We start from the raw sequence: 13,738 nt of genomic DNA on the forward strand, positions 1-13,738 counted from the left end.
ACCCCCCCCCCCCCCCCAATTCCCAGCCCCGTCCCGCTGCTCTCGGAATATCGAGTCGTTCAAAATATTTCCTCGCTTTTTGTATCACGCCCGCCGTTTTGCCGCGCTAAGAAAAAGGATTAATCGATCGATCCGATCGTTGAACCGATTGCTATACACCGTAAACTATCTCGTTACGATCCTCGATCCCTCGCGCAACCCTCGGCGTTTCCACATCCCCTCTCTGTTTCCTCTAAGGTATCCTGCGTCTCTGACGTCCACCCACCCCCTTCCGCCGTTGTACCCTACACGATTTGTAGGGCAATATCGGAAACGCAACGTCGATCGCAAGGCTTTCGCGGCGACGTACGACGACCGAATGAACGAGATCTGGCCAAGGTGTTCGTATGTTTTCCTTTTTCTCTCTCTCTCTCTCTCTCTCTCTCACACTCTCACTGTATTTTTCATTTTCCTTGAAAAACGCGCAATACGGGACACGGAAATCGTCTGTCTGTCACCGCGAGCGAGCACGAAGATCGTTCTCGCTTCGAAGAGTCTCAAAGGCACGTCACTTTGAAGGTACCCGGTTATTTTTTTTATGCTTCGTTTTCCCTTCACGACAGGCATGGACAACGATTATTATTATTATTATTACTATTCTTCAATTATCCTCCTTCTTTTCTTTTTTTTTTTTTATTATCGTTATTAGTCATATTAGTAGTATCGTTAGCGTTAGTATTATCGATAGTGTTAATATTAACATTAGCGTTATCGTTAATTATATTTATTATTATCGTTATCATTATCATTATTATTATTGTAATTATTATTATTATTATTATTATTATTACAATTTTCCTTTGTCGGCTGTTACTTTAATTCGACTTTGTTCGTTCCGGTTGTCTCGTTGCACCGATATTGCGCGTTCCAAGGGTGCGTTTCGTCGCTCTTCGTGTTCGTGTTATCGCGATGATCGTTACACGACGATCGTAGGAAAGTCGGGAACATCGTGAAATCTCTCGCGTATATCTACCGAGCTCGTTACGTTTACTCGTCTTTCTTTCGTTCTATTTTCCTCTTCTACATTATTATTTCTTTTTTTATTTTTATTTTCGTCCGGGGAAAGGGCTTCACCGATCGCTTCTATGGCTGTGCAACAATCGTTACCGGTGTTTGTAATCTCGTTAGTTCGTCTGCGCTACGTCGATTTACATCTATTGCTATTGCTATCGTTATTATCGTTAATCGTTACCACGTTATTTAATTACCTGTTTACGACTACAATTCGTTCTCGGTCTACGATGAAATTTAAGAAGTAAACGCGAACAAACGTTTCGTCCTCGTTTTCTTTTTTTTTCTTTTCTCTTCTTTTTTTTTCTTCTTTTCTTTTACTCTTGTCATACCGCGGAATGAACGGCTCCCGTGACCGCGACGTCTCGACGTCGCGACGCGAAGAGACGCCGTACGGCCGAAGCCTGGCGATCCCGTTCCCGTTCCACTATATAATAATGTGTATATCTACGCGTTACAATAAGTATATCACTTCGTCCTCGTATTCTCGAGCGTATATCCAAAAATCTTTAGAAATTCCCACCGCCAACGGAAATCGCGACAAGATGGCGAATACACCGCGATCGATCTCGCGAATATTTTTATTCCAAAGCGTCATCGTTGGAGATGGCTGCACAAAACATTATTTACCAGTTTAAATAAACATGTCGCACGTCGATACCACCGACGATGTCTGACCGAACAACCATACCTAGACTCGGTCGCGTTTCTGTTGGCTCTCCATCGATACGCAGAAATACAGGGGATCCGACGAGAACAAGGAAAGCTCGCGAGCTGAATTCTCGGTGTCTCGAAAGCGTCGAGAAAATTGTGCTTTTTGGCTCGAGGAGCTGGACGAAATTACAAGGAATCACGGTTCACCGAGTCCTTCTTTTGGCGCGAAGAAAGATGCTTTGCGCGTACGCGTGGAAAAATAGTGACTTTGCTTTTCGCTTGCTCGCAACAGCGTCCAGCGAGACTATCGAGGCAGGCAACAGTTTTATCGGGATTAGGCTACAATTGCAGTAATTCTATGTGACCGTATGCTTTCAAGTATATAAGATGTACTAAACCCTCGAGTGTTATGGAGAGCTATCGGTGTTGACTATGGACGGATTTACGCGCAATTATCAGTGTTTGGTTTTCCGTTATATTTGCTAAAATTTCAATATTTAGATTCATTGATTTTCAGGTTAAGATATGTTTCCCATTCGAAGGTTGTTAATGAAACAATTAAGTGAAAAATAATTCCGTCCTGGACGACCACAACCTCTCGAGTCCAGTACTCGAAGGGTTAAATAGATCAATTATAAATATTCCAAATAAATATCTGATTATAGAACATCTCTATGAGTTTCTTTATTATTCGAATAAGATTTTGCCCTTCTTCAGCCATTCTTTCAGTTCTGTTTGCTAAATCTCGCTGGAGGCAATTGCCAGCAAGTGTTTCGGAGCGCGAGAGCGTCTCTCCGTCTGCGAACAATCTGCACGCGAATCGGTCGCGTTCGAGACGACAAAAGCGACGAGAGAATGAAAGATGAGAGAACAGAAATGGTTTAACGATCTCGCACGAATTTTTAAAGATTTTTGGCGCGCTATCTTTTTTTTTGTTTTTGTTTTCTTCGTTTGTCGTGCACGCGACCCCTCCCCAATCCCCGCTCGTGCCCGAATCACCGTGCGCGATACAATTACGCGATTAGCAGTATCACCGTTGCTTTATTATAATTAGTGTTACAAAAGCTTGATTATTTGGATCGGACTGTAGCAATATATTCACATAACTATCGCCGTGGAAAATAAAAATTCAACGTTTACATTACAATTGTTCACTGTTCTCTCACGATCGTCTATAACTCGATTCGTAGTAAACCGTAATAAATACAATAATTCGTATAATATTAATATTAATAATAATAATAATAATAATAATAATAATAAACAGAATAATAATATTATTAGTAGTAGTAGTAGTACTAGTAGTAATAATAATAATAATCACCAATGTAATCGCAGTCGTCTTTACTCTCGTCACCTGTAGTCACTGTCGTCGTCGTTGTCGTCAGAACGAACGTCTTCGGTCCCCGTTACTCTGTTCACCCTACTGTACAGATATTGCCACAAACGCGTCGCTTTGGAATTAACGCCCAGTCGTCCCTTATAATAGCGGCAACTCCACGGATTTCAGCGGATTCGGATATTTTCAAGATCACGTCTTCCCATAGCGTCCACGCGTGAAAAATAATCGTCGATCACGCTTGGGTAACCGATATCGAATTATAGGGCGGATCCTCGATTATACGAACTCGACGAGATGCACGAATGAGCAAGTATAATTTATTTTGAGCTTAGAATTGTCTGTTCGTCGTTATTGTCTTGCAAACAGAATCAGTCCAATCCAGACCGTCGCTAGCGAAAGGTAACGGGTCTGGCTCTATTTTCCAGACGATAAAAAGCTTACAAATAATTATATCTTGGACGAGTGACGACTATTTTCCCAGCTAGAACGTTTGAAAATACGTCCCAATAGCTATACGGTACACTCCCGTATAACGCGAGTTCCTACAACGCGCTGAAAGTACACGAAGCGATTCTCGTACAACGAGAACTCTGTGTGATCACTCTGTATAATTTATTCGTGTTACAGTGTACATTGTAATGCATAATTCCTCGTTTGCCCCGCTTGTTATCGCCATTGGTAGCAACATTTTTTTGTTCCCCGTACAGGCTACTTATACTACGCGAGTTACGCAAGGAAAATTCTCGTACAAAACGGTTCCCTATAACGCGTTATACAGGAGTCTATCGTATCTCGAAACCGTTGACCCAGGCGTGGTGGCTTCTATTGCGAAGGGCAACCATTCGTTTGTTCGAGCTTAAGGCTAAAACGCGCGTCCCTTCGGAAATGGACGACGCTCGTGGTTCCTCGTACTGAAACATAAAGCGTGACGTCGAAGAGCGGGAGCCACGTCGACCGAAGAACGTGCGCGACGCGAACGTTGTTCGTCCGACGAGCAAGAAACGAAGAAACGCCGATAAAACGAAACGCGTTCGTGGTTCTCCGGACGATCGGAAACTGCGCCCAGTTTCGCCAATTTATTGCCGTTTGTCCGTCGACAGCGAAAAAATTCCACGAAATACGGAACAGCGTTTTATACATAATACGTTCTAGTTGTCCGCGTCGCCGTCCGTCGTCGCTCCCGACGGCACGACGTACGCACGATTGCACGAAAAGAACGAGTTTACCTAACAAACTAACTAGCTAAAGACACAATCGACAAGTACGACCGGCGAATCGCGTCGTCGTAGATACTCGATGATCGATCGCCGCGACATTGCACCAGTCGGTTTTTCAAAGAAAACGTATTTTCGAGCGTGCGAACCCCCACGACTCGCTTCCTCTCTCTCTCTCTAGGATAATTCAATCGCTGAAGATCCCTCCACTTCGCCGTGGTTTTATCGTTCTCGTTTAACATATTCTTTCTCTTTTATTCGCGATTCATTGTTCCTCTTCGTGTCTCTCTCGCATCCATTTCCCCCTGTGGGATATTTTATTCGTGGATTAAACGTGGCGTGGTCGCCTCATCTTCTTACAAAGTTAGCGATAGAAAATATCGGCGGCTGTACGAGCGCGCGAAAACGATTAGACAAAAAGCACGCGCGTCTCGAGTTTTGCGTTTTATATAAAAATACACAATGTTCAATTGCTCGACGATTTAAGAAAGGCGTCGACGCGGCAAAATCGAATATTCCAACTTCGAAACGGGAACCGGTACGAGCTCTCTTCTTATCCGCGACCACCCTGTATGTCGGACGCTTTCGGAAATTACGTACAAAATTGTGTGCTCGATCGACGATATATATATCGTGTGGGCTTCTCGTTCACGGGACTTCTTCGACGTGTTGACGCCGCCAGGGCCGGATCGAGGGATTTTGGGGGCAAGCGAAAATTTATTTTTTCTTTTTTTTTCTTTTTTTTTTTACACAATCGGTGAATCGAAAAGATCTCGAAATCATCTATCGCAGCTAACCGGCATTTACTGCTGTAAATTTATAATTATAGTATGTTAGTATATCACATATGCGATTAACTGCAGATCGTTGTGATTTATTTTTGGAGATTTAAGATCGGACGCTAACTTGTCGTACCTAGCAGCAAAGGCCTACCTTACCTTTCCGTAAGAATTGCATTTCGCTACGTTTCAACGACGTCTAAATTAAGTTTAACACTGTGCATTCGCTACGATATCGTTGAATATTAAACATCCGCACCCTTCTCGCTACGAAGGACGCGTATATACGCCTTCCAAAAGTGGACAGTCAGTTACGAAGAGCGTATATATACGGTGCACTGAAAATGGACAGTCTTTTCCCGAGGGTCTCCCGCCTGTAATCCAGGAACCCATCGTTACGAGATCCGGCACTGGCCGCTGTCGCGATCGACGATGCTCGTCGCTGCGAACCAACCAACGAACGAGAAGTAAAGCTCTCGCGAGGAAAATTCGCGCTGGGGGAAACCGAATTCGCCAAGTGTCGCGACCACGGGGACGAAGAAAGGGTAGACAAGCGGCGCGCTTCCCCGGGAGTCGCTAGCGATCGGATCGGCGATCCCGTCGTCGTCTTTCGACGATTTTCGTCTTCTCTTAATCGCGGATATTTGTTCCCCAGTTCCAAGGACGATACGAAAAATAGATATTGGCGCGCAGGGACGCAAAAGGATGCTTCGAGTTCGGGGGAGGCGACGCGTTTTCGACGAGATCGCAGATCGATCGCCGCGGGACAAAAATATATATCGAGGGGGGGCTGGAGATTAGAGGCTGGGGTGCTTGAAATCGGTGGCAGTAACGAGAAGACGCGCGACGAATTCGTGAATGTCGTTCAGGCAGTTTTTCGACGACCGATCTGCTTCCACCAGGGTTGGACAAGAGTCCAATTCGCGAGAAATCGGTAACGATCGGTACACGTTAATAACCCTTTCGCTGTCATGGGTGTACGTACACCCTCCGTACGTGAGTTCGTAAATTGAGATGGAAAGTGTGGTAATGATTTTAAGCACACAATTCTTCGTATCGCTTTCTTTGTTTTGTTATAACAAGGATCTCGTGGTAATTATGGTTAAGGTACACCCATGCCTCGGAGAGTCCCCTCAGCTATGGCGTACCGTTGGTTAAGTGTGTCGCAGCGAAAGGGTTACAACGTATGATCCGACACGATTTACTCCGAAAGATTACGTATCACCGATTCACGATTGTAGATTGTTACAAAAGTAATCGCAAAGTAACCGCTGCCTAACTCTGGTGTCCACCGAGCAACTCTTTATCTCCCTTCGGTCGATCGTGCGTGTATATGTGTGTGTGTGTATTTGTGGCGATTCTCAGAGGAGACGGCTTCGAAACGGAAAAGAAAAGGAAAGCGGCGCGTAACGTTCTCGTTTCGCAAAGGAATCGCGAAGCATTTCTGAGGGCGAAGTCGATCGACGACGCGTTGCGACGTTCTGATAAGCTCGATCGCGGGGGAACCGTTCGTTTTGTCGACGAATGGCGCATTTCCCGTACGGGGGAGATTCTCGGAAAGAGGAGCAAGAAGATCGAGCAAAAACAACGACGAACGTCGCGGCGCCGTGCTCGAACGGACAACAGCGTCCGTCGGCGTGTCTCTGAATCGCGTTTATGCTTTGGTTACGGGAATATATTTATATATATTTATATATTTATATATTATAGTTACCGCGTGTGCTCGCAGACGCGCGCTCGTTATGCCTCGACACGTCCGCGCGGACGACATCTCGGAACAACCGGTTGGTGCTCTCCCTCGATGTCGATTTCTCCTCTTCTCGAAAAAACCGACGGAGCAGAGCCTCCCTCGCTCGCTTCTCTCACTCACTCGCACTCTTGCATCCTCAACATTTTCTCGTGTACATTTGTCTCGCAATCCTCTCCCGGCACGGCCGTTCCCTTCTTCGTCTCTGAACGAAAACGGCGCGCGCGTCTACCCCCAATGGACGCGAACGATTCTCTTATATTCGTCGCCACCTCTCTTTACATTTTCTCCGCGATATTTATACGATAGATCGGATAGTCTAGGCGCGTCCTCGGCGAGAAAGCTGGCGAAGACTTGCCCCGTGTCTACCGAGAGCCGGCGCTCTCCGACGTCTGAGCAGTCACCGTCGCGGGGTTGTGGCTCGTCTCGTACTCCATCACCTCTTGGTAGATCAGCTCCTTCCACTGGTCCACCGTGTGCTCCCTCTCGTCCACGCTGTGGTCGTACGGGCCGGGTGCGGGCTGAAACAGACGTCGATCGTTTCCAAAAAGAACGGAGAGTGAAAACATCGCGTCGTACATCCACGCCACAAATTGTGTTTATTCATACTAATATTATAAAGAAATAAAATTCATCTAGGTTCACGAAGGAACACGCGGTTGAACAGTAAGTCGAACGACATACAATAAATACTGGGTTGTCCAGAAGAAAGTTCGTGACAATTTTCTTAAGAGAAACTCAAAGGCGCATATAAATTTTGATAATTTTTTTATTGAATTACATAGGTACCATTACAACCTTTCCTCCTTTTAAGGGATGCGTAAATGTTATTTGTGTTCAACCATTCCGATATCCTCAGACCTGAACCATCTACCAAAAATCGGCATGGATTATCCAGACAACCCAGTAATATTGCACATGGGTGAAACCGCGGGCTGCAGCTAGTATTTAATAAAATCCTACGGAAATTTTATAGCAACGGCACAATGACTTCACCGGGAAAATATCGTGGAAAGAGAATATATCTCTCGACATATTAATTACGAATACCAGAACAATAAATGGCAAGACCTTACGGAATGACCCAATGATATTTTACTGGTACGTTAAAATAAAAATGAAATTGCGCAAGATGACATCCAATCACTGCACTATCGACCTTTCGTCTGCGGGGGCTGTCCAAAACGGGCGAAGGACGCGGGGAACATAAAACAAAGTGTGGCGGACGCGGTCAGATCGGTAACGGGATTAACGTGGCTGAATCGACGATACTCACGGCATTGACTTCGCGCTCGTCGTACCACACGTTTATGTAATTGTGCAGCAAAGCGTCGTCGACGGAGATGCGTCGCTCGGGGTCGATGACGAGCATGCGCGACAATAGATCCCTGGCTTGGGTGGCTGGAAAACAGAACGGAAAAAACGCAGAGAAGACGATGCGGAATGCAACATGAGCCGCGCGGAACGCTGTTTACAGGCAGCGGTTTTCCGCGACGATCGATTCCGTCCGAGGGCCGACGACTCCGTTGACCTACTCACCTTTTAATCTACTGTGGTCCGAAGAATCCGAGGGAAACAGAACGTCCGGGAATAGCCTGTCGAACGGATATCCCGGGTATCGCGGCCTGTTCTCCACGTAATTCCTCACGGTTGGCTGCAGCCGCTGCATAAATTCCTGCGCCGGTGTTCCCAGTTGTTCTGCAAAACCAAACCGTCGCTTTATCGCGCGTTCCGCGAACAACGGGGAAACTGGAGCGACCGGAGATACCGTCTACGGCGAATCAGCTTCGACTCGAATGCATTGCCGCAGGGGTTAAGGTGGCGGCGGCGTGGAAAGCGAGTGACATCGATTTCGCGAAATATCTAGGCGAATGGCTCGCGCTTTGGGGAAGGGCAAAAGCTTAACACGCTGATCGCCGCGTCACCCATATATGGGTGGCACAACTTTTCATCAAGAAATTAAATAAATTAATTCAGAAGATGAGTTGTTAAAGAAAATAAATCTGCATAGGATTCATGAGTTTGGCGAAATTGCAAAGATGAGTACTAGTTTAAATTCAACAAAAGTAATTTCCAGTTATATGAAACCAAGGTGTTAGGCTCGTAGAAATTTTCATGAGTAGTTTGGTAGGCAACGTGATAAAAATAAATCTGAATATGATTCGTGATTTGGCAAGGCTCGAAAATTAAACACCTACGAGAAATGTTAGATTAACCTTGTAGAAATATTCACGAGTCTTAGTCTGGCAGTCAACGTGTTAAAAAAATTAGGGGAGTTAGAAGTTTAGAGGATTGCGTTGGGAGGATGAGATCAAGATCGCTCCAAAGCGATGTATGTAATTTGTTAAGGAGGTACACTTTTTTTTCTTGAATTAAGAATAAATTTTATTGTTGATATTTTTGTTCGTTAACTACTTTGAAGGTCGAGTAATTTCCCCACAAAAAAAACCACGAAAATTCCCTTAAAAAAAAAAAGTACCCCCTTAAGCTTGTAGTATCGTTACTTACCGATTATTTTGTTCCACTGGTCGATGTGATCGGTGCCGGGAAACAACACGCCACCTCGAATCATCTCGCCCATGATGCACCCGACCGACCAAATGTCCACGTTCTCCTTGTACCCCATGCCCAGGATCACCTGTACCAGCGAATCGCGTAGAACGACGTTAAGAAACTCCTTTGTCGATGTAATCTACACTCAGTATAATCTAGAGTGTCGGTAAAAAAATAACTTGCTTACCTCTGGTGCTCGATAATACCGCGTCACCACGTACGGGGTCATCATGAACGTCGTCCCAGCAGTCCTCGCCAGTCCAAAGTCGAGAATCTTCAACGTGCAGTCTGACTTCACGACGATATTGCTCGGTTTCAAATCCTACGTTCGACGAAGAATCAAAATCAGTATTAAATTCAGAGTTATCTTGTTGGAATTGGATATCTCGCGCTGACACTCGATGGTAGAACGTAAATGGACTCACCCTGTGAATGATACCGGCGAAATGCAGATGCTTGATGCCGCAGAGCATCTGGTAGAGAAGGTAGGACATGCGCTCGTGATCCAGATCCATCTGGATCACCTGGCACAGGTTCGCGTCCATAAGCTCCATCACCAAGTAGACGTCCTGAAACTCGTCCAACGACCGCTGCGGCGTGAACGCGTTTAGAAGACCGACAATCTGCGATCACAGTGCACAGGTTAGTCGAGCCATCCTCGATGGAAGGAAGCATAGGTGCGAGAAATAAAGGGCGGAGAGACTGTCGCTTTATCAATTTCGCAGATTTTAATAAAATATACGTTGTAAAATAGCAGAGACTTCGAACAAACTAATATGGTAATTGTACCAGAAGAAAATATGAACATTAAAAAGAATCGAGAACAATGTCATTTTTTAGATTTCCCTCTCCAACGTTTTTACAAATGAAAATCGAAATAAACGTGTGTTCCGAAACAAACATAAACAGTTCCTCTTGTAATATTCTTTTATGTTTCAACCCTATCACGAGCTAGGTAACAGTGATCTCTGTTAATTTCAATGTACCTCTAGAACTGGGAAACATCGCACGTACGCGTGCAATAAAACGAAAGAAGATTCGTGGAAGACTCACGTTTTTGTGGTTGACCAGCTTCATGAGTTTAAATTCCCTGTAGGCCCTCTTCGCGTGCGTGACGTTTTGAAAAGGTCTGGAGAGCTTCTTGATCGCCACATTCTGCGCGGTGACCGTGTCGTACGCCGCGCTGAAAGCACACACGCGGAGGCGATTCGAGATCGATCGAACGAACCACCCCTGGACACCTTCCAGTCTTCCTCGCTCTAATTGACCTCCTCCAATTACGTAAACGATACCGTCCCGACAAGGATACGTTCTCTCCCTTAACCAGTCAGCTTTCGAGCGAGTCGCGAACTTTCCGACGAGGATCGCTTCGCGGAACCGCGAGATCCCATGAATAATTCGACGCGCGCGCCGACTCGGAGAAATAAAAGCCGGGATCCGATCGGCGTAGTACTTTTTGTGATGGCGAAACTTAAATTACGTTCCACGAGGGTCTCGGGTATCGGGATTTAAAGATTCGCGCAAGGTTATGGGATGCAAATCCACGACACGCCAGTGCTTCCCAACCTTTCCTAGATCACTGGGGAAAATCTACCATAGAGGGTACGTGCTTTCTTGCAAAGTGTACAGAGTACTATCGTTACTTGAGCTTTTGCGGGCCAAAAAAAGATGGTGGCCCACGAAAATGATTTATGCGAATGCAGATTTTTATGCGTTTATAGTAAATTTCCATATGCAAGAAATTACAAGATGTATAGATTATGCAATAATATAAAAAAAATATTGAAGATAAAGTTCATATTATAATATTTGCAGAGTAAAATGAATTTCTACTTACGTTTAATTTTTCTAGGTACGTTCGCAGAGATTTTATTTTGCATAAAGACCTGCAATCTAGCTGTGTAACTATTATAGGGGGTTGAAGTATAAATAATGCAATAAATAAAGTCAAACTATACTTTGACTGTTGATTGTTCTTTTTCAAAAGATGAAACTTAAGTTTCGTCGAGGTACTGATCATCTTTATCGCGACTCTTTTAAGCTCGAGAAAATGATAGAAACACTTTTCAAAGATGATATCGAATATTGAAAAACATATAAACATGGAGATTTTGTGAAGCACTGGACTGCGCGTCGCGGAATAACCGAATTTAAAACACCTGCGCGCGTGGGCGTCTCTTTTCTCGCTTTTTCGCATTCTTCCTTTCGCGACGAGCTACGAAAGGCATTCGGAATTTCCTTTCGATCGATCGTCCCCATCAACTTCGCCCACGACTCTCAAAGTTCGACTTTGATGCGACGTTCTTTCCGTCAAACCGAGCTTCGAATCGTTATTGAAAATCGGTATCAGTTTTTCGTTCCATCCGAGGGACAAAGAACGTGGCCGCTCGAGCGGCTGCTCTTTGACCGAGTCGTACCGCAGACTAGAGCACCGGTTCTTAACCCTCTCGAGCGTGCAGCACGGTTTAGAAGATTCTCTATTTGCTTGGGATCGCAGCTTGGGAGAGTTTGCAATCGTAAAACGATTGTAGTAGCAATGTTATCAAGAAAACAACACTAACGTGCTTAAAGTGAAAGGAAATGAAATTTTGTTGGTCGCACACAAGCGAGCTCGAAAGAAATTAAGAATCTTCTTTTGAACTGGTAGAGATGCTGATTCCAGGTGTAACCATCGCGAATTCTTCTTAGCAAGTTTACGTAGTATATCATTTAGATTTAAACATCCGCAATTTAAATTATCTTCTAGGTTTACTTAAAATTCGTACTCATACGAGTACGTGGACTTTGGTCTTTCTTGTACACAATATTTTAAATTTATAATGCCAACAATCATGAATAATACTGAATAGAATATAAGCATTGCAGTTGGCTTCTTCGATGTTTTAATTTAGCGATCAACGGCGTGTCGAACCCTGAAGAAACATTTAAATACTCTATTCGAAGATCACGGATTTTTTTTTTTTAACGATTCCGTGCGATCGGGTTAAGAACCACCGTCATAGAAAAACCGAGGGTTGGAGGAGGTAATCGGAGCGAAAGTGTTGGCGAAACTTACCAAACGATTCCTTGGGCACCCGAGCCGATCGGCTTCAGGTTCTGGTACCGCTTGAGAATGGTGAACCTGGTGTCCCCGACTTCAACCGTGTAGAACATGGCGGACAGCCGGGTTGTCATATCAGGCCCCAGGTAAGGCATGCGCCACGGTGCTCGTCTCTCCTGCTGCACTTGTACCTGCACCTCCCCCACGCTCAACCACTCCTGGTGCACGCGACGAGGACTTACGCTCTTAGCCACTTTGGACGCGAGATCGGGAGCGCCCGGCCAAAATAAGATCGAGGCTGAACCCTCTGCCCTTCTCCGTCCAGAGCCACGAGCTCTCTGCCCGCTTCCGGAGGCCGCCTCCGCTGCTCAGTTCTCACGCGCGCTGGATTCGTCTGCAAACAAATTCCGAGACATTTGCAATCATTCGTTTCCCTCGCGAGTCCAATTAACCCTTAAACGCCCTGAGTTTCAAATTTTATACCAGACTTTTAAATCGAATTGTGCACTTGCAATTGGTTTGTTTGTAACATTTGGCTGTATGCATGTCACCATTGCATAATGGTCTTTTGAACAAAAGTTAAAATAAATAAACGTCAGCTGTCAAAATTGTTCAAATGATAAATACATCGATATTTTTTAAAATTTAATTTGGAAAATCAGCCTTCTAAAGGTTAACCCCTTGCGGACTGCCATTTTGGAGCAATATGAGCACGCTGATGAGTAGTTTCAATACGAAATGGCTTGAGAAAGTAGCTAAAACGCGCACCAGGGGGCGGCAAAATGTTGGAAGCTGCCCCGTGGGAGCAAAGACAGTCAAGGTCGCGCGACACGCGCAACTTCCTCCCCTCGACTTCCGTTTCTCTTTCTCGACTGTGGCCCTCGGGATCACTGGCTTATTATGACAGACGAAAATGCGTCGGGACGGTAAAAACGCTCAATGGGACGCGAAATGGGAGCCAGTCCCAGCGGACAAGCGGATGTCCGAAAGTCAACGCAGCCTCCTTTTCGACGCTTGGCGAAAAATCGATGCTAGGGGAAATCCAAGACCACCTACGTTGGCTACTCACAGTCTGGGGATTGGAGTTGGATGAATTTCATCCTAAATAAAGGATCGGTGGTTCAGATGTATCGGTAAAAATAACAACAAACGAATTTTTCAGCCGCTGTCCTCCCACGCCTCGACGTCGCTTCAGGGCGAACGACCGAAGGATTCGTTTGGCCTCCCCTCTTAAGAGCAAATCTGGAATTCAGATCCCTTATTTGAGATTAAATTTGGCCAAGTTTGCTGAGAGAATGCGTACTATCGCGAAGGATACCATTCCAGACTGAAACTACTGGAGGATATTCACTGTTGCGA

General features: G+C 45.2%; 1 protein-coding gene across 5 annotated transcripts in view; it reads right to left on the minus strand.

Annotated features, from left to right (window-relative positions):
- Positions 1 to 395: 395 nt before the first annotated feature.
- LOC128880933 (stress-activated protein kinase JNK) overlaps positions 396 to 13,738 on the minus strand; it is a 127,620-nt gene continuing 114,277 nt past the window's right edge. For all 5 annotated transcript variants that reach the window (XM_054131518.1, XM_054131517.1, XM_054131513.1 and 2 more), the window contains 8 exons: positions 12,395 to 12,773; positions 10,393 to 10,522; positions 9,765 to 9,962; positions 9,527 to 9,661; positions 9,295 to 9,424; positions 8,326 to 8,484; positions 8,063 to 8,187; positions 396 to 7,307 (listed from right to left, as the gene is read on the minus strand). In XM_054131518.1, coding sequence (XP_053987493.1) covers positions 7,152 to 7,307; positions 8,063 to 8,187; positions 8,326 to 8,484; positions 9,295 to 9,424; positions 9,527 to 9,661; positions 9,765 to 9,962; positions 10,393 to 10,522; positions 12,395 to 12,534 — 1,173 coding nt within the window. In that variant the 5' untranslated portion in view covers positions 12,535 to 12,773 and the 3' untranslated portion in view covers positions 396 to 7,151. The remainder of the gene's footprint in view (positions 7,308 to 8,062; positions 8,188 to 8,325; positions 8,485 to 9,294; positions 9,425 to 9,526; positions 9,662 to 9,764; positions 9,963 to 10,392; positions 10,523 to 12,394; positions 12,774 to 13,738) is intronic.

The sequence above is a fragment of the Hylaeus volcanicus genome, chromosome 8 (genome assembly GCF_026283585.1).
Source record: "Hylaeus volcanicus isolate JK05 chromosome 8, UHH_iyHylVolc1.0_haploid, whole genome shotgun sequence".
Lineage (NCBI taxonomy): Eukaryota > Metazoa > Arthropoda > Insecta > Hymenoptera > Colletidae > Hylaeus > Hylaeus volcanicus.